Raw genomic sequence first — 18,930 nt, 5'->3', positions numbered from 1 at the left:
CTTAGAATTGTCGGTCCAAATGATTGCCATTGGATCAAGTCTCAATCCAGCTGCTTTATTTATCACACTTTTGATGTGGGATACCACTTGACGACTTCTTCTCAAGATCATTAGCTCACTGAGTGATTTATGGGGATGCAAATGATATGGGTTCAGTTTGAATCTAACGTCTACCACATTCAGACTGTTCAGAAATTTAGACTTGGATTGTTAGAACAAAATCCAAACCTGAAAAGGTTAAGATCTGAAGTTTTGCAAGTAAACTGGTGGAATATTCCTTACCGAATGAGAAGGATCGAGATTTATTCACCTAAATGGTACACTGGTTCAATTCTGAATAAACATTGGATCTGCTCTGAGGTCACATCTAGTCTGTCTTCCCGAGTAATCCGGATCTTTCCTCAAAAAACATAAAGGACAAAACCTCATGGTAAATGGAGGTTGATCATAGATGGGTTCATTTTGGCCTTTTCTCGTGCATGCAGTTTGACCTGCCAATCTAGCGAATCCAATTATAATCTAAAGAAATATCATAATTTATGCAAGGTAGATAGAGTGGGCCATGCAGCTCCAACCTGATCGGGACACTTTACAGTTCAGATGTTATATGAAGGAAGGGAAGAGATGAGTGGCTGATAATGCAGCTAGAAGAACCAAGACAAAAAGGCCTTTAGGAGTCGCGTGTTTTACAGAGAGATTACCATGACACAGAAATAAATGAAACAAGTCCAACCGCCAGATTACAGATAGTGAGGCAGCAACACAGTCCATTCTCTCTGGTTGTTTCTTCTTATTCAAAAGTTAGTTTAATTTTGATGCCTCCCTTTGGCAAAAAGCAAAACGAGAGAGTGAGATCAGAGAGGAAGGAAGGGAAAACGAGAGAGAGGGAGGGAGAGAGAGAAGGGGAGATTAGAGGGAGAGGCTTGGGCAAAACGAGAGAGAGAGAGAGAGAGAGAGATTAAAGAGGGGAAGATAGAATGGGAGAGTAGAGGGATAAGAGAGGCCGAGAGTAGAAGGATGTACCTTAGCATTGAAGAATCGGTCGCCGGTGGGGGGGGGGGGGGGGGGGGAGGGGGGGGTTGAAAGCGGGGTGAAAGCCGGTGAAGAGAGATGCAAAGAATGAGAAAGTGATGACGATGGGGGTTCATGAGAACGAAGAATGAAGAGAAAGCCGATGAAGAAAGATAGAAAAGAAAGGTAAAGTGACGTTGCCGACGCATCGACGGAAGAATTACTCAACTCGAGCTAACGAGCCAAGTTAAGCGAGCTTCGTTAAACGAACTCGAGCTTGACTCGTTAAATAAACGAGCTGAACCATCAAGTCGAGCTCGACTCATCGAGTGAAAAAGCTGGCTCGAACTCGAGTTCGAGCCGAGCTTTAACGAGCCGAGTTTGAAGTTACTCGACTCGTTGTTCACTCCTAATCTCGAGGGGCTTATCATAACTGATTGGATGTATTATTGTAACATCTTAGAAATTTAGTCCTGTATTGAATATTGTGAGAGATCTTCAATGACTTATAAAAGTAGTGATTAATGAGATGATTGTCCTAGTTCCTAGTCTTTTTGAAATTGAAGTTGAAATTGCTAGGCAGGTTGGGATTCACCGAACCAGAAGCCCGAGCTCAAAAATGGGTTGGGTTGTTACAATTCTAGTGAGACTCTGCATCACTAGCTCGATTCAAGTAGGCATATAGACTAATGGAATAGAGTGTAACATACCAGGTTAATGGTATTCCGATTTTGTTTTAGCCTCGACATAGCCTTGGACTTTGAGGGAAACAATTTGCTTTTTGGCCTCCTTTGGGGCGGTGGAGTTACCTCTGCTCACTTTGAAAGGCCAAATACTGACTCATCAAGAATCATTCATTAATGTCTGTGAGTAAAGTAGTAATGAAGCTACTGTGCTGGTGTCATTGGCTTTCACCAAAAAGTCCAGAAGTCCAGATGCTAGTAAATATTTTCATAACTTCTAAAGATAAGGTAAGGTAGGATGATGAGACTTCAATATGTCCAAATGAAGGACACCTAAACTCTTTTGTTTTGAGGAAGAACAGCAGGTAGTGGCAACTGTGGGAAGTAAAGGCAGATGCAATCCACATATATAAAAGAATGTAAGTGCAATATTCAAAGAGAAGCATATTATTTTGCCGTAATCACGGATGCCAAAATCCTTAATTGAAGACGGACTTTTTTGGGTTATGCCAACAACCCAGATGTGGTCTTGATAGGTTCAGAATTAATGCATGATTAGGACTGCAAACTGACTGCATTAATCCAGACAACAAAATGGATCATAAATAGAACCAAATTGAAAAAACACATAAATCTCATTTATTTCTAAAGTTATTGAGCTTTGGGAATCGTGTCCACCTATGGTGTGAAGATGCACTAACGATTTCCCGGCCGGTACTATGGGTAGGGGTGGGCATTCGCTCGGACCGACTCGGTTTCATAAAACTTGGTCCAATCGGCCCAACCAGCTTGAAATTTGGGCTTTGACTCGTTCTGGCTCATTTATAAATAAAAAATATTCTTTTAAATTATAAAATATTTTTTAAGATCAAATGTATTTTTTAATAATAAAATATATATTATTAAATTAAAAATTAAAAAAGAAAATTTTTTAAATGTTAACGAGCCGGACGGGGCCGGACCCAGGCCGACCTGTCGCCTCCCTGTCCATTTGTCTCGTTTTGTGCACCTGCTCAGCAGCAGCTGACGACAAGCGAACTGCACCTTGGCTTTACTTTTGGAGGACGACAGTTTGATCCCTCTCTTCTGCTGCGTCTTCTTTCTTCCCCTCCGACTCCAGAGTTGGAGGTGGGGAGAAAATAAGAGAAAACCAGAAACACTCTATATCAGATATATTAGATCTGTTTGTATCTTTAGTTAGCTTTCTCCTGCATCTCACTGGTTTTTCTATTTCATGGAATTGGTGGCGAACCGATTCTCTCGTCTCATTCTGTTGGTATGTATTTTCCGTCTGCGTTTTCTCTTTCCGATATAGGAATGTAGCTAATAATATACAGAAGTTTGGGGTTCTTTCTTTAGCATGCCATATGGTAGAATTGCCAACTTGCTTGTTTTTGTCTTTGCGATGGTGATTTTTAGTTTATCTGATTCGATGGAGTGATGACGTTCATGGTGATTGTAGGAAACAGATCTGATGGGATGAGCCATGAATATAGGCTTCTAATTTAGATTGTGATCTAGAAACTCAACGCCCTTTTTACCATGCTAAGAAGATGGAACCGGTGCTAGCGTATCAAGAATTGAAACTGCCTGGTGTCCTTCTCTTTTCTCTTTTCTTTTTCTTGGCATTGCCAAGAAGTTACGGAATACACAGAAACAGATTCATGTCTGTTTCTTGTATAATAATTTCAGTAAGTGAACTTTCAAGAAACATTTAAAAAATGTCCTTCTCAGGCCGACCTGTTAATTAAAACAGTCTTAAAAATAATTAGAACCTATTTACAACGATTGGAAAGGGCAAAAAAAAAAAAAGAAAAAAACTTTTTTTGAGAAAAAAAAAAAACTGGTACAGTCCCAAGATTTATTGGGCCAAGTAACCAATAGGATAGGCATATCGGATAAAGGTGGGTGCGTGGAAGCATGATGATGGCGGAACGCATGTGACCTCATGGGACAGCTTTTTGCCTTTTTCTCACCGCCCAACTGTATTTGTCGCCGGACCAACAGCCTGAATGGGGTCCGCATGTTGCATTGATCCGAGTCCGGACCTCATCACAGGTGAGGAGTTCCATGGCGAAAGGAGTAAAGTGGCGGATCTGAACCTTTCGCTCGAGCTGCAGCTTGTTACATCTGAATCTTGGACCAGCGTTCGGGTTTCATTCATGATATCAGGTCACAAGTATCCTAGATCCATCTCACTAAGTTAGGCCTTTGGAAGAGGTCACAGTGAAATTTGAAACCATGATCCAATCTTTCCAAGCTGTTCTCCTTTGGATCCGATTGTTAGCTGTTTTCTTTATCCCAAATAAAAAAAAAAGATTTTTTCTAATGTTTTTCTATAAATACAAAAACTCTCATGTCAAAATGCACATCTTTGAGACCATTATTTGTTGACCAATATGATTGACTTATTTGTGTTTTCCATTATTCGGGAAATAAATACTGTAAGATCTTCCATTAGTCTGAGTATGCTTCTGTAGAAGGCTAGAAGCTATAAGATCCTCCGTCGTTCCTCTATCACTTTAACCGACTTTGAACTGCAGTGCCCCAATATACCATGGTTCCTATATTCTTTACTTTGGGGATTACATACTTTCAGGGGTTCTCCTTTGATCTGAAACAATGTTTTTGTGCTTTGGCTGCATAACTTAAAATTCCGGGACTGCTCCTTTTGTCATATAGTGCAGCTGAGTCTGCAAATTTATGCTCTTCAAAATATCATGTTTGCTTGCAAAAGATTAAATTGTAATTAGGGATGGCAGTTCAAGCATGTCTATAAATTTGAAAGCATATTTGCTTCTTACTTTGATTCTGACTACTGTTTTACGTTGATTGAGTAGGAGTTGCTGAGGAAGGAACACAGTGGTGGTCATCAAGGCTTCTCATTTTTGTTCGTGGTATTAGTTGGTATATTAGGCATTCTTGTGGGCTACCTTGTTAAGACATAGGACATTTTGCAGTACTGGTCGTAACAACATGGTGTCGTAATGTGTTCATGATAAACTGGTTTGCAGGATAAGTGAAGCAGGACTGTGCATGTCGGGGAAATGCTGTGCCCATTTGTTCTATGATTCTTGAATGTATTTTGGTCTCAGTGCTGTATCTCTTTATCCTGAACTCGTGCCATTTGATAGTATCTTCTCGCCGTTAAAAGAAGAAAAAGGAAGAGATCTTTTGTCTCCTCTGTTGCCAAAAAGGGCAATTGAAATATAACCGGATGATTAAAAAAATTAAAAATCATTGTTAAAATAATGTTGAAACAAGGGTATTAGTGAGAGCTTATAGTATAGTAATACTTTATAGCTTTTTTAGTGACGATGGTTAAGGCTTTGGCCATCTGGTAACATGCAGCTGGCACATTTTAATTTTCTAAGTAACCAGAATCAAATACTCTTAGTTTTGTCGATGGTTTAACAAATGCACATGAGAGAGAGGCACACACGCGGAGAGAGTCGTAGAAACTGCACGCATTGGGATCAGTACATTTTATTCACCGTTTCTATTTTGTGTGCGTTTGGTATAAATAATAGGAAGTCTGAATGCTATCTGGATTTGGATTCAATATGCAGTCTGTAACTGCATTTAGATCTGAGTCCGACATTCGTCTGAGATCTGATAACAGACCTGATTACGCATGAATGTTGAGTCTTACATTTGGTGGGATTTGAAATTAGTTTAGAAAAAATAATGTTTGAAATCAATTCTGACGGGGTAAGATCCGACTAAATCAAATTTGGTGAAAGGTGGAGCCGAATTCAGTTTAGGCCTTACAACAATAAGATGATGAAATGATTCTCTTCGTCCACATAACGAGTCTCCCTGCGAAAAGAATCCATGTATTCAATCTTGCTATATGTCCTATTAAAAAGCAAATTTTCATTCTCAGTCCATATTCTTATGCATATGATTTAGGAAAATCAATAAAAGCCCTTGAACTGTTTATCCCTAGTGCATCCCATGGTAAATACAAGAAACTCGATGGCCAAGCGGTGATGGAGATGCCAATATTTTGGTTCAAGTAATTGGATTTCGCTAGGAAATTTGTGTCCAATTAGGAATCTGAGGTGGTCAGTTTATGAAGTAGTGCTTGCTTGCGATGGATACCAGATGTTCAAATGCGACTACATGAAAAGTTCAGCCACTTGATACAAACTAAGCAACACCCAAATAGTTAGCTATATATGATTCATTGACATCGCTGTTAAATGTGCCAGGCCCTGACTGTTTCTTCCCCAGCAACCCATCTCCGGACCGTTCCGTGAAGATTGGCAACTCCAATTTGAGTTTGTTCTTCGATATGTTCAGCTTGATTATGAAGATGCGGGTGCACACTACTTCGCAATGACAGGTGTCTGGATTGGCCCAGGCAAATGTCTCCACCATCAGCTGCGTGTAGGCGATGACGATCTCCACCATCAACCATCCTTGAGAAAGCTTCAAAGCGGAACTTTGGGTTTGATCATTGATGTGAAAAGCAGTGAAACATGAAAGAGCCAAATCGGTAAATGAAGCCTGTTCATTCCGCCGCACACCAACAGAAACGAAGATCCTGAGTGGCCTGCACCACTGTTTACTTAAAGCCAGAATCGTCGTGTCCCATCCTTGGCGTTTCAGAGACTGAACACAAATATCCAAGCAGGAGACTCAGAGGCGAGCATCCTCTCCGTTAAGTACGGCGTGCCCCATCTGGTAGGTCCCTCCTTGAAGTTATGGCTTTCCTTCCTCTTACGCGTCTCCTACTTCATCTCTTTTACGGTGCTTGTGAAAACATCCGTCTCCCTTTCCACATCCCCTTCTCTGTCTCGATATAATACACTCGCACGAGAAGGTGAAGAAGAAGGAACAATGGCGTGCTTGTTTACCAACCTGATTCATCCTTCTCTTGCTAATTCCCACAACCTCTACGGTTACCGTCTGCAGGCCCTTCCTTCTCACACGTGAAGATCATCATCCACCATAGCATGCCATACGACAACAGGAACCTCCATCATTAATAAAAGTGTTCTTCTCCTCAGAATGAGCAATCTCTTTCTCTCTCGTTTAGTCCAGTTTTCTTTTCTTTTTTTAAATAACTCGAAGACCTTGTCCTAAAAAAGAAATCACTTGCTTAGACAAAAAGAAAAGCTTCTGATTTCCGAGCGTTTCCGTCTCATTAAGTGGCATCCTGAGTGGACAACACAACACAACACAACACGTTTGGGGACAGAAACCACGATGTTGTTGCTGAAGCAAGTGGGAATGAAGCTTGCAAGTCAAAAACCTTTTTGCTTACACATTAGAAATGGCACCTTTACTCCTCAAAGTTGGCAATAATTCAACCACCAATTGTCACAATGTGCATGCACGCGTTCCACAAGATCAGAATTGAACAGTAGCCAAATGCACCGTCTCCTCATCCTCCAAAACTACTTTTGACGGGAACTGCTCCATGACAGTTCCTGTGGAAAAGCATGAACTGCATGCTTTTCCAGATAATACGTCACCCCTAAATGGAAAAAGGGAGAAGAAATGATCTTTCTCTTCTCCCTTTTACCATTTAAGGGTGACTTAAGGGCACAAAAGCGGGCTATAAACTTTGCTTGAAAGGTTTCTCTTAGAAAAATTCCTGAACTTGAGTCAGCGGAACCAAATTGAGCAGCTGATCCTATGCCACATTCACCACGAACGTCAGCCTCATATTTATTCAGATCAGCCTGAGCGCTCATTCAAGAGCTCACAATTACAGTAGCTAATACTGCCGTCAGAGAAGCCTGCCATCGTTTATTATCTGCATTACCGATGAGTACCCGCAACAAAAGTTACTATCAAAAAATCCATTACAATGAATCACAAGTAGTAATGTCTCAATAATCAGTTCTTTAATCCAAAAGACCAGAATTTTTACAACGTTCTGTACCACTTAAATAAAGGTATGTCGATGTTTACCTAACTGAAAATGCAGCCACCGCAAAAACCAGCAGTAAATCCATCACCCAAGACCTCCACTTATATCAAATCAAAGGAATCCGAATTATAGTTTCAAATTTTTAATAAGGTTGAAATATAATTTCTTCAAAATTTTATATATATATTAAATAAATTATAAATTGCAGCAGCAAAAACTGATAACTAATAATAACAATAATTGTATGAGGAAAAAGTGTAAAAAAGAATGAAAGGAGAGGAAATCCATGGACCCACGGAAAACAAAGAGAAGCCCAAAGTGGCATTTTTGTTCCCTAAAAATGTAGTGTAAAAAGGTTTGAAAAAAGAAATCCTAAGAGTAAAAGGTCAAACGCATAAATAAAAATATCAAAAAAATGGAAGAGAAGAAAGGAATGATGTTAAGGAAGGCAGGGGCGATGGTTACTGGTAGCGAATCGAGAAATTAGCTAGATCCAAGTTTGGTATAAAATCCAATCATTTGTATGAATTTACTTGCATGCAAAAAATGGAGATTCAGTTTTCGGTTATCTATAGTAATACTTGGTTACAAATATAATTGTAGTTATATATATTCAATTCAAGCCAAATATTGGCCTCTCCAGATTATAGCCATGTCTTCACCTCTGCAAAGAATGGAGATTAAATTTCTATATATATATATATATATATATAACATTTATATTTATATACCCGATCATAAATATGTTTGAAGTTATACTAAATAGAAATATAGTAGTCTCTTCCAAATTATTTTGTGGCTATTTACGCATTAAAGCTTCTATGTAGTCCCTGGTTGGAACTACTTCGCTTTTCAATCTGGGTCGCGCAAAAAATTCAGATATTTAACAAATGCACATTTTATAAATATGATGGTTTATTTATACTAAACGCACTCAAAATAGAAACGGTGAATAAAATGTACTCATCCCAATGCGTGCAGTTTGTAGGCCTCTCTCCGCGTGTGTGCCTCTCTTACATCAGGGTAACCTACTGTACATCTTTCAACTCGGGTATCGTGTTTACCATCATTTACTAACTCAGAAAAATAATACATCGCCACCATTTATAGCTCACTGTGAGCTGCTTAGCTGTCTCGTTGCACTACGCTCCTTAGTACGACTTCGAGAAAAAGTTAGGAAGCATTCATAGAGACTACAACAATGGTCTTGGTCTCTCTTCACATGATGGCTTTGTTGTTTTGGTGGCATTCAGTCAAATGCCAGAGCTCAGCCACCATAGGCAACAATGAATTGAGCATGTTCAGTGATCTGCATAACACCATAGGCAACAATTTTTTCAGATAGAGATCACCACTAATCAGGGGTATAGCCAAGGGACGCGGAGTGGCCTTGCCCACCCCCCCCCCCCCCCCCCCCCCACCCCCCCTAAAAAAATTTAATGTACATATAAATTAAAAAAAAATTATCTTTTATAAATATTTTGAAAAAAAATTATATTTTGACTCCGTTGGAATTTTGAAACTATAATTCAGCCTCTCGTAAAAAAATCATTGTTCTGCCCCTGCCAGTAATGCTGGTAATTTCTTGTGATCACTGTTAAGCATGTCTCCATTTTCAAAAGTAACTGGTTCATGCATTATCCTTTTGCATTATCAAACTGTTACACAGGAGCTTTAAATTCAACAAATATCAAACTACCACGTAAAAAACACTATCATCTTGTTTGCAATAAATAATATGGGTGGTGTGTAGGGTGTTCAAGAAAAGGACCACCACACTGAAAAGGGCAAGTGACCTTGAGTCACCATGTTGGTATGATGACCAAGTTTCCTTTATCCATGAAATTGGCTCAAGCCCCAGAAAGATACTTCAACAGGAGATTCTACATCAACCCTCTTTTCCTTGCAAGCAAGAGTTGGACAATCACTACAGTTTACCTCAAGAACCTTTTTTGCAGCTTCCCCAGCTACAGAGCCCTACATTGCCTCATTCAGGAAGTTCTAACACAAGTGGTCTTGGCTTTGGTTTTGATATCAACCAGGGGCTAGTCCTCAAATGGTTTCTCATGAGCACCAGCAACAATCTCATATGAGCTTACTCTATGACGACAGTGCAAACCAAGCTGTTTACCTAGTGACAGATTGGAGAGTGATTGATAAATTTGTGGCTTCTCAGCTCAGCCAAGAAGATGCTTCTAAAGGAACCAGCTTCACTAATGCAGCAGGATTTCACCTCCCTGACATGAATCTGCTACAGCAGGCAAATGACCAAGAGTGCCCCCTACCTGGCACCCCAAAATTTTTATATAAGATAAACAAAGTTTATCAGTAGTTTGTTACATGATAAAACCCTTTGCTAATTGGAATTCTCATCAGTAGTTTTTTTTAGTTGGAGCAGCTAGCTATACCAGTCGCCCAAATCAATTTTGAGCCAAGTATACGGCAGAAAATGGTTTGATTATTTTCCTCGCTTTGGATCTCGTTTCAATATAAATTAATCCAAATCTTGAATTTTTTTTGTTTTGTTTTTCACATGTAAAGAAAGCATTCTGTAGGATATTGCTATGGGATTCAGTGCCATGATCCTGATCACAAGTATCCTAGATCCATCTCACTTAGTTGGGTGTTGGAAGAGGTCACAATGAAATTTGAAACCATGATCCAATCTTTCCAAGTTGTTCAACCTCGGATCCAATTGTTGATGGTTTTCTCTATCCCAAAAACATCAAAAAAAAAATTTTTTTAAGGTCTACTTATGAAATTAAACTGTCTACCACATAAAACTTCCAAGGTGAGAAATAATACATCGGAGCATGATAGTGACCATGAAATGTGAACCTCAAGCTTTTTAAGTGTGAGCTGCTTTGCTGTCTCCTTGCACGTTGCTCCTTAATACGACCTCGAGAAAGAGTTAGGAAGCATTCTATAAAAATTACGGCAGTGGTCTTGTCTCTCTTCATATGATGGTTTTGTTGTTTTGGTGGCATGCAGTCAAATGCTAGAGCTCAGCCACCATAGGCAATAATGAATTGTGCATGTTTCATGATCTCATAACACAATAGGGAACAATTTTTTCATGTAGAGATCACCACTAATCAGGGGCAGAGACAAGGGAGGTGGAGAGGCCTTGGCTCCCCCTAAAAAAATTTAATGTACATGTAAATTAAAAAAAAATTATTTGTCCTATATAAATATTTTAAAAAAGTTATTTTTTGACTCTTGTTCATATTTTGAAACTATAATTCGATCTCGTATATAAAAAAAATTATTGCTCTGCCCCTGCCACCAATGCTGGTAATTTCTTGTGATCACTGTTAAGCAAGTCTCCGTAACCCTTCATGCATTATTCTTTTGCACACACACTTACACATAGACTTATGACTTTTTACTAGGAAGAGAGGGAAAGAGAGTCTGTTCAAGAATTCAGGCCCATACAGTATTATAAGATAAGTGTCACAGTTTCCAACGCAAGAACACGAGCATGCGGGTAACCATTATTTTATTCGTTCAGTTTATTAGTGGAGGAGAAAAAGGTAGTGCATGCTGAGAAGCACATCATAATTCCCCCAGCTTTCCTGTGTCAGATTCGTGAATTCTTAATTTGGCCTTAGTCCTAATCTTCTTCCCCTCCCTCTCTTTCTCTTTCGTATCCTTCGCTTTTAAAGGGCGCGTGTATAACACCACCAGCTTTGAGTTGCTTCAGCAATGGTCCTCACAAGAGGGGGCAAACAACAAATGAGAGAGAGAGAGAGAGAGAGAGAGAGAGAGAGAGAGAGAGAGTCGTTCAATTTGTCTTTGAGGCAACTGAGAGCTTTCCAGAGAGAAGTCGCCACTTTTTCTGTTAGTCCACGCGCTGTTCCTGTACAATTTGTTATCTTTCAGAAATATTCGTCTCTGCCTGTCTGTCTCTCTCTAGCATGTTGATATGGCGGCCTCCATGCCTCATGATCATATTTCCAAACAATGAGGCCTTGACACCGAGCGCTTCTTCTACTTCATGCTGGACCCAGCACGCACCAAACACTGTTGCTTACCATGTCGTCTCTGTGAATAGACCTGATCTACATCTCACAGTAGTCCTGCTGGGAGACGGCATCAAGCAGTATAAAGCTGAGCAACATGATGATCAGCAAGCTAGGGCATTAGGATGATCAGTAAAGTGATGACGATCATATTTCCTTAGTGTTATATGATCGAAGTTTTTCTCCTTTTTCTTGTCTTTCAGCATGAATTCTCCTTTGGGTGCAAGCTCCAAATGCGGGACAATTCTTCATGCAGTTTCTGTTGCTACTGGCCTTCCCCTCACCAACAAACGTGAGACCCTGTCTATCGATACTTATCATGTTTTGTCTTTTCAATCTAAATTTCCTAGAGTCCTCCCCAGAACAAAGAAGAAAGAAAAAGGCAAGAAAACATGGCCCATTTCTTGTCATACATGAAAATACGTAAAAGTGCCACCAAAAGCAATATGAAAAACAAGAACAGGAATTAGCATTAAGCCACAGCTTCAACAGCAAGCATTTCATAATAGAAACGTCAACAATTATTTTATTACGAGTAATTGCTTACACCCAAGTAATCTTTTGAGACGATTGGTGTTACATGTGAAGTAACAGTTACTTGATGATTCTTTTTCTTCTGTTTACTTGCTTAATTTGGTACTGTTATGTACATGACTTGTAATGAAGCACCAGGAACAATCTGCTGGAAGTAGCCAACTTCTTTCCTGCCATCCGTACTACATTTGCTGTTTCCACAGTTCCACTTGGCAGCTTGAGGTACCAGGCAGGGGGCACTCTTGGGCCTCTGGGTCGTTTGCCTGCTGGAGCAGATTCATGTCAGGGAGATGAAAACCAGCTGCATCAGTGAAGTTGGTTCCTTCGGAAGCATCTTCTTGGCTGAGCTGAGAAGCCACAAATTTATCAAGCACTCTCCAATCTGTCACTTGGTCAACAGCTTGGTTTGCACCGTTGTCATAAAGTAAGCTCATATGAGATTGTTGCTGGTGCTCATAAGAAACCATTTGAGGACTAGCCCTCTGGTTGATATCAAAACCAAAGCCAAGACCACTTGTGTTAGAACTTCCTGAATGAGGCAATGTAGGGCTCTGTAGCTGGGGAAGCTGCAAAAAAGGTTCTTGAGGTAAACTGTAGTGATTGTCCAACTCTTGCTTGCAAGGAAAAGGGGGTTGATATAGAATCTCCTGTTGGAGTATCCTTCTGGGGCTTGAGCCAATTTCATGGATAAAGGAAACTTGGTCATCATACCAACATGGTGACTCAAGGTCACTTGCCCTTTTCACCGTGGTGGTTCTTTTCTTGAACACCCTACAAACCACCCATCCTTCTTCCTGCAAATGAAAAGAAACGCCTTTGGATTACTCAGTAAAAGCACTTGATTAAATGAGCAAATTGGCTGGGATATATGTAGTTTCAAGAGCATGGTTCTATGGACAACTTGCCTGTGGAGGACCAAGTTCATTTGTCTCAAGTCGATACTCATGCATGATCCAGTCAGATTTCTGCCCATTTGGGGCTCTGCCCATATAAAAAACTAGGGTCTTCCTCATCCCAATCAAGTTATGCTTGGAGTATATTGCCTTGTCCCTTCCAGTTGCCTTCCAAAATCCAGCAGTTGTAGCCCTGTTTGTACGTGTTCCAGTGGGATACTTCTTGTCTTTGTGGCTAAAAAAGTACCACTCACTTTGCTCCTCAGTCCCAATTCTACATTTCTCTGTTCAAGTTGTACCAACAAAAGCTAGAACAAGTTATTCTAAGATGCATTTAGAATTGAGCTAACTCCTGTTTTAATCGTTACTTTCTTTAATTCTTTTTCAAAATATTTTAATGTTTGTTAAATACCTTGAAGATCCCATGGTTCAATCTTGTATAGATCAACGTCCTTGACGACATCAAAGTCTATCGTTTTTGAAGCAACTTTTCTCCGAAGATAATAATCCACAAGTTCTTCGTCCGTTGGGTGGAAGCGAAAACCTGGGGGAACATGCAATAAAGTGTCCATCCTCTTACAACCAAGGAAACTACTAACACCTGCAATACAGACACAGTTTTATATTAGCTAGGCAACTAGTCCGATCCTTAATCAAAGAAATAAGTAAAGCGCATATCTATGGTTACACGGTTCAAAAATACTTGTTCAGTATCAAATTGCGTCGGTAATGGTGCATAGTACGTATCAACTTAACAAGCTTCTGACATAGTGAGACCATGTTCTTATTAATGCAAGTATTTACCGACATATCTTCGTGCATAGCCATTTACAACTACATGCTATAAAGAAAATGCACCAAGCCTGGAGACAGAGAGAAAGAGGTATAACTAATGCACATTTAACAGTTTCTCAAAGAGTTAATTTCATCCTCTTCATACCCCACGATTGTGTTATGGACAGAAAGGCGATCTTAATTTTGAAATTCTCTTATGTCATTCTCTTATCAGCAAATATATCCAAGTTCAGTTGATCTTGTAACTTCTGCCTTATTGGTTATCTTCGGTAAGTATTATAAATATGATATTTAACTATCCTCTGCTAAAGGGAATGCAAAGAGAACGAGAGGATTATACTGGAACTCAGTAATATCTTGCTTTGATCTTACACGAAGGTTTAGTGGGTGGAAGAATTGAAGTTTTGGGGGACATTATGCTCATCAACTAAGGTAATTCACATCCCAAATTTTAACTGATGCATGTTGCAAGCGTTTCTCCATTTTGCGGGGCACACTCTGATAGCATGCAGGTCTCCCTGATCTACTGAGATTACAAATACAACATTCCGAAGAACTAATCTATTCAATGATTTCTAAAGCTAATTACCAACGGTTGCTAACGGACCTAACAGTGATTTAAAGATGGGATCATTACCTGCATTAGTGGCAGATCTCCTGTGAATTTAGCCATTGAAATTCACTAGGAATGTACGTAGTAATATATAGTAAGGCGTCAGCAGTGATTTCACATGCCACTTGGTATCTTTTTTCAAAACCTCAAAATGTTTTTAGCTTAGGTATTTCTATGCCGTTTTTTTTTTTTTAATTTCATGAAAATGAAGCTGGCCATACTTGTATTTAAACAAAAACTGAACAAACTACGTCTTATCACTAAGCCCTTCTTGAGTATGAAAAACACAATTATATTTTCTGGTCAACCATATAAGCTTTTAATTGCTTCCTTCATAGGAAAGTGTAAAGACTTTTACTCCAATTACGTGAAAATATGAAGAATGCAAGTCAATATGTGTTATTCATCAATACGAATCATTTAGCAGGCATCCAGACCATCCATTACTAGCTCAAATACCATGATCAGAAGCGAAGCCAAGGGGTCGGCTCCACCTCAAAAAAAAAAAAAGTATTTATATGTAAATTTAAAAAAAAATTATTTATCCCATATAGAAATTTCAAAAATTATATTTCAACATCTGTTAAAATTTTGAAACTATAATTCAGCCCTCCTCATGAAAAAATCTTAGCTTTACCCCTCGCCCATGATGCTTATATACGACATATTTCATTCAAATCCCAGCATGCAAAACCCCAAATAGCAAGAAATGGCATTCAAATATAAACCATCTTGTCTGAAAAATTTAACAAGTTTGTCCAAAGGAACTTCAAGGTAAAGAATTCATTCTTGAAGAAGTCATTATCTGTAAGCGTGCTGCAGTTAATTGAAATAGGTGATTTTTGTAGCCAAATTGTTGGAATTACAGATACAAAAATTGCATGAAAGGAATAAATTAAGCTTCTTAAGATGACGAAAGCCAAAACTTTATGAGAATAAACTACCCTTGTCAGGTCGCGATTTCTTTGACCTGACCGTAGACAACCAGTATTCAGAAAACGTGAATCCACTTTCCTAGTCATGAATTATGAGATCGCAAAAATGACAATACTGATTAATTACATGTAGAGTTTTCGTAGTTGGTGGAATCAATATCTTCGTCAAATTATATTCAATTAAAACTTACTGCAGTACCAAATTATTGACAAGGCCATTCCTTTATAATAGCCGTTATAGAACTGTCTCAAGGCAACTACCAACCGATAAAGGTTACACGGCTGCACACGTTAAGTTGAACTGTTGGGCACATAGATCTGGTTGGAATCTTCAACAATCTGTGTTGATTTTGCATCTACATAGTTGTTCGTTCACATCCAGATGTTGCCAAATGAATACATCCAAGAGTTAAGGTTTATAACTAGTTGATGACAAGAGAAACAAAGAAACTAAACACTTATGTGCGTCGCGCTTCTTGAAACTTCACTTACCGAAATTATTATACAAGAAACAGACATGAATCTGTTTCTGTGTATTTCGTAACTTCTTGGCAATGCCAAGAAAAATGAAAGAGGAAAGAAAAAGACACCAGGCAGGTTCAACTCTTGATACGCTAGTATCGCTTCCATCTTCTTAGCATGGTAAAGGACGTTGAGTTCTTAGATCACAATCTAAATTAGAAGCCTAGGTTCATGGCCCATCAGATCTGTTTCCTACAATCACCATGAACATCATCACTCCATCGAATCGCACAGGAGCGACTGACGACCAAGCAGAAATGTATATTTTCATTGTTCAAAGGAATGTGGAAGTAGGTTCTCCGACAACTTGTTCACTCCACTAGAGAACCAGAGATAAACTAAAAACTAAACAGCGCAATATAGTGCTGCTTGGCCACTTCACCATCGAAAAGACAAAAACAAGCAAGTTGGCGATTCTATCATATAGCATGGTAAAGAAAGAACCCTAAACTTCTGTATATTAGCTACATTACTATATCGGAAAGAGAAAACACACAAGGAAAATACATACCAACAGAATCGGTTAGCCACCAATTACATGAAATAGAAAAAACAGTGAGATGCAGGAGAAAGCTAACTAAAGATACAAACCGATCTAATATATCTGATATAGTGTTTCTGGTTTTCTCTTATTTTCTCCCCCCTCCAACTCTGGAATCGGAGGGGAAGAAAGAAGACGCAGAAGAAGAGAGGGATCAAACTGTCGTCCACCAAAAGTAAAACCAAGGTGCAGTTCGGTTGTCGTCAGCTGCTGCTGCGCAGGTGCACAAAACGAGACAAAAGGACAGGGAGGCGACAGTTAGCCTCGGAATTCGAACTCTTGAAACCACCTTGTTTCAGAGAGGGAGAGAGAGAGAGGTGTGGTGGTGGGGATATTGGGTGTTAAAAGGGAGGGTGGTTGATGATAGGGAAAGGGACTTTCACGCGCGTTAATTATTCCTTTTGATGCTGCTGGATTGCAGCAAAAGTTTTGGGCGGGGGCGGTGAAGGATGAGGAGATGGTGGTTTATAGAGAGAGAGATTGGCGGCGACCGCCACCACCAGCACCTAGGGTGAGCGAGGAGTTGAGTGGCGGAGGACCGGAGGCCACCTCACCTTCTCTCACAAGTGCACGCTTTTCCGGATAATGCGGGCGGCTGAAAAAATTAATAAACACCATGTATTTATCTATATATATATATATATATATATATATATATATATATATATATTCACTTCTTTATACGAAAGGTGGGTTAAGTGAAGATGAAGAGAACTGGAAAAACAGAAGAGAAGGTGGATTCCTCTTTCTCTTTGTTTTCTTTTCTCTTTTACCATTTAGGGGTGACGTAAAAAAATGATAAGATGGATTTTAGCGAACTACAACCATGCATGCGATTTTGCAGAGATACAGCTAACTCATAAAAAAATGATAGATAATATGCCAATCTCGAGATTGAATTCCCTCTAGTTTCTTTAATTTCTTGACGAAGCTGAAAAAGGAAGAGAGTAGTACATTGATCTGATCCTCCTATCCACGAACATACATGCCTCTTGTTAAACAATGCATTCGTGCGTAAAGCCAAGCTTTCTGCCGGCTCTTTCTTTGTTTCTTTTCCTGCAAACTTTGCTTACTCTCCACCTACGAGAGTTGTTTATTGAAGTGCTTAATCACCTTCAACAGATTTGAATATTAGTTTCAGCAAGCCTTTTGCTTTTTCGCCGGAGCCCACTTTGGTTGGTGAGCAGTAAGCCCTTTTCCTTTTCAAATCGACACTAAGCTAGACTGGCAATAGCGACGAGGACCAGCAGCTCCTTGGGGACCTCTGCGGTTTCCCTTTTCATCTTCTCTTATCGTTTCTTCATCTTTTTCTTGATCCTGTGTGATTCTTCTGAATGGAGAGATCTGCACTATGTAACATAAATATTTACTTCTTTTTCTCTCTCACTCTCTCTTTCTGAGATCCCCAACCGACCTTATGATACGTAGAAAATGACCTTCCTCCTAATGGAAATCCCAAACACCAGGATGAATCTGAGAGGGAGAAGAAAGAGGACCCACCGGTTTCTGAGGAATCATTTCGGCTGCACTGTACGTGGCGGCTCCCGGTCCGGCGTGGGCTTCCGGCCGATCATTAGGCCCGCGGTGTGGGTGCCGGGATTCTGTCGGCCCTCGTTGCGGGGCCCACCCTCCCTCCACCCCTAAGAAACAATCATAATCGAGGGTGGACCAACGGGCCCCACCTCTCCTCCTTTAATCCAGTGCTTTTGGGACACGTCAGTCCGGTGGGGTTTAGGTTCTTTGTCTTCTCTCATTTCCAATGCCCATGCGACACGTGTACGTCACGAGGCCAAGAACCAACTTGCAGAGGACCTTCTTGGACCGTCCATCGGTTTCCTCCTTCTCTTCTCACGCCGTTGATTTGATTGCCAGGCCAATAAGAATGATAGAATATATTTTTTTTTTAAAAAAAAAAAAGATCACAGCCCCCTTCAATGCAATTTGATTGTTTCGTCTCTTTGGTGGTGAAGTGAACCGAAAGATTTCCACGCGATCCCGTGCCAACGCCACTATTGTTGAGACCCTAAATGGAATTTTGGAGATTTGAGAAATTTTTTCAAAAAAAAGTTTTTTTTTTTTTTTTTGGAGAGCGAGAGGGAGCTTACTACCGTTCAAGTTCGCCTACCTCCAGTATCCAGAGCTATTTTGAGATTAGTTAAGGATGACCAACTATACTATGCTTCTTGAAATGCATAATTTGTTTGAATTTTCATTTAAATGAATATTAACCAAATTAATCGAATTGCTCATAGCATTTCATCAATTCACATATTTACATATAAAGCGCACCAAGAAAGGACGCAAACTATTTTCATTCATGTTTCATGGAACGTTTTGACTTTCTATAGTCATTATCTGTTGAAATCATTGAGCACCAAAGTGGTCTCAAGAGAGAAAGAGAGAGAGAAACATGGACCATTAGATCAAATATCGAGGATGGTCCATAATCCATATCCATCAATGACTGACCGCTCATCAACTCCAAATTAAAATCCGA

General features: G+C 39.7%; 1 protein-coding gene and 1 long non-coding RNA gene across 2 annotated transcripts; one reads left to right on the top strand and one right to left on the bottom strand.

The window, feature by feature from the left end:
• The first annotated feature begins 2,854 nt into the window (after positions 1 to 2,854).
• Positions 2,855 to 4,874, top strand: LOC126410642 (uncharacterized). The gene is made up of 2 exons (XR_007575081.1): positions 2,855 to 2,970; positions 4,535 to 4,874. It is a non-coding gene; the product is annotated as an uncharacterized LOC126410642 (long non-coding RNA).
• Positions 4,875 to 12,191: 7,317 nt separating this feature from the next.
• LOC116265930 (NAC domain-containing protein 7) lies at positions 12,192 to 16,726 on the bottom strand. Its single transcript, XM_050080953.1, has 4 exons — positions 16,484 to 16,726; positions 13,440 to 13,628; positions 13,036 to 13,311; positions 12,192 to 12,924 (listed from the first exon to the last, which is right to left on the bottom strand). Exons 2-4 carry the CDS (start codon positions 13,597 to 13,599, stop codon positions 12,317 to 12,319), a joined length of 1,044 nt encoding a protein of 347 aa, XP_049936910.1. The 5' UTR covers positions 13,600 to 13,628; positions 16,484 to 16,726; the 3' UTR covers positions 12,192 to 12,316.
• Positions 16,727 to 18,930: the final 2,204 nt, after the last annotated feature.

Source organism: Nymphaea colorata, chromosome 12 (genome assembly GCF_008831285.2).
Source record: "Nymphaea colorata isolate Beijing-Zhang1983 chromosome 12, ASM883128v2, whole genome shotgun sequence".
NCBI lineage: Eukaryota > Viridiplantae > Streptophyta > Magnoliopsida > Nymphaeales > Nymphaeaceae > Nymphaea > Nymphaea colorata.
The sequence above is the reverse complement of the archived record's forward strand: the minus strand, read 5'-3'. Positions and strand labels throughout refer to the sequence as shown.

Excerpts from the sequence above, each read along its gene's own strand:
- LOC116265930 (XM_050080953.1), bottom strand. The coding sequence starts at position 13,599 with ATGGACACTTTATTGCATGTTCCCCCAGGTTTTCGCTTCCACCCAACG. Across the intron at positions 13,312-13,439 it reads TGAACCATGGGATCTTCAAG|AGAAATGTAGAATTGGGACT; the intron begins GTATTTAACAAA and ends CAACTTGAACAG. Across the intron at positions 12,925-13,035 it reads ACTTGGTCCTCCACAGGCAA|AAGGATGGGTGGTTTGTAGG; the intron begins GTTGTCCATAGA and ends ATTTGCAGGAAG.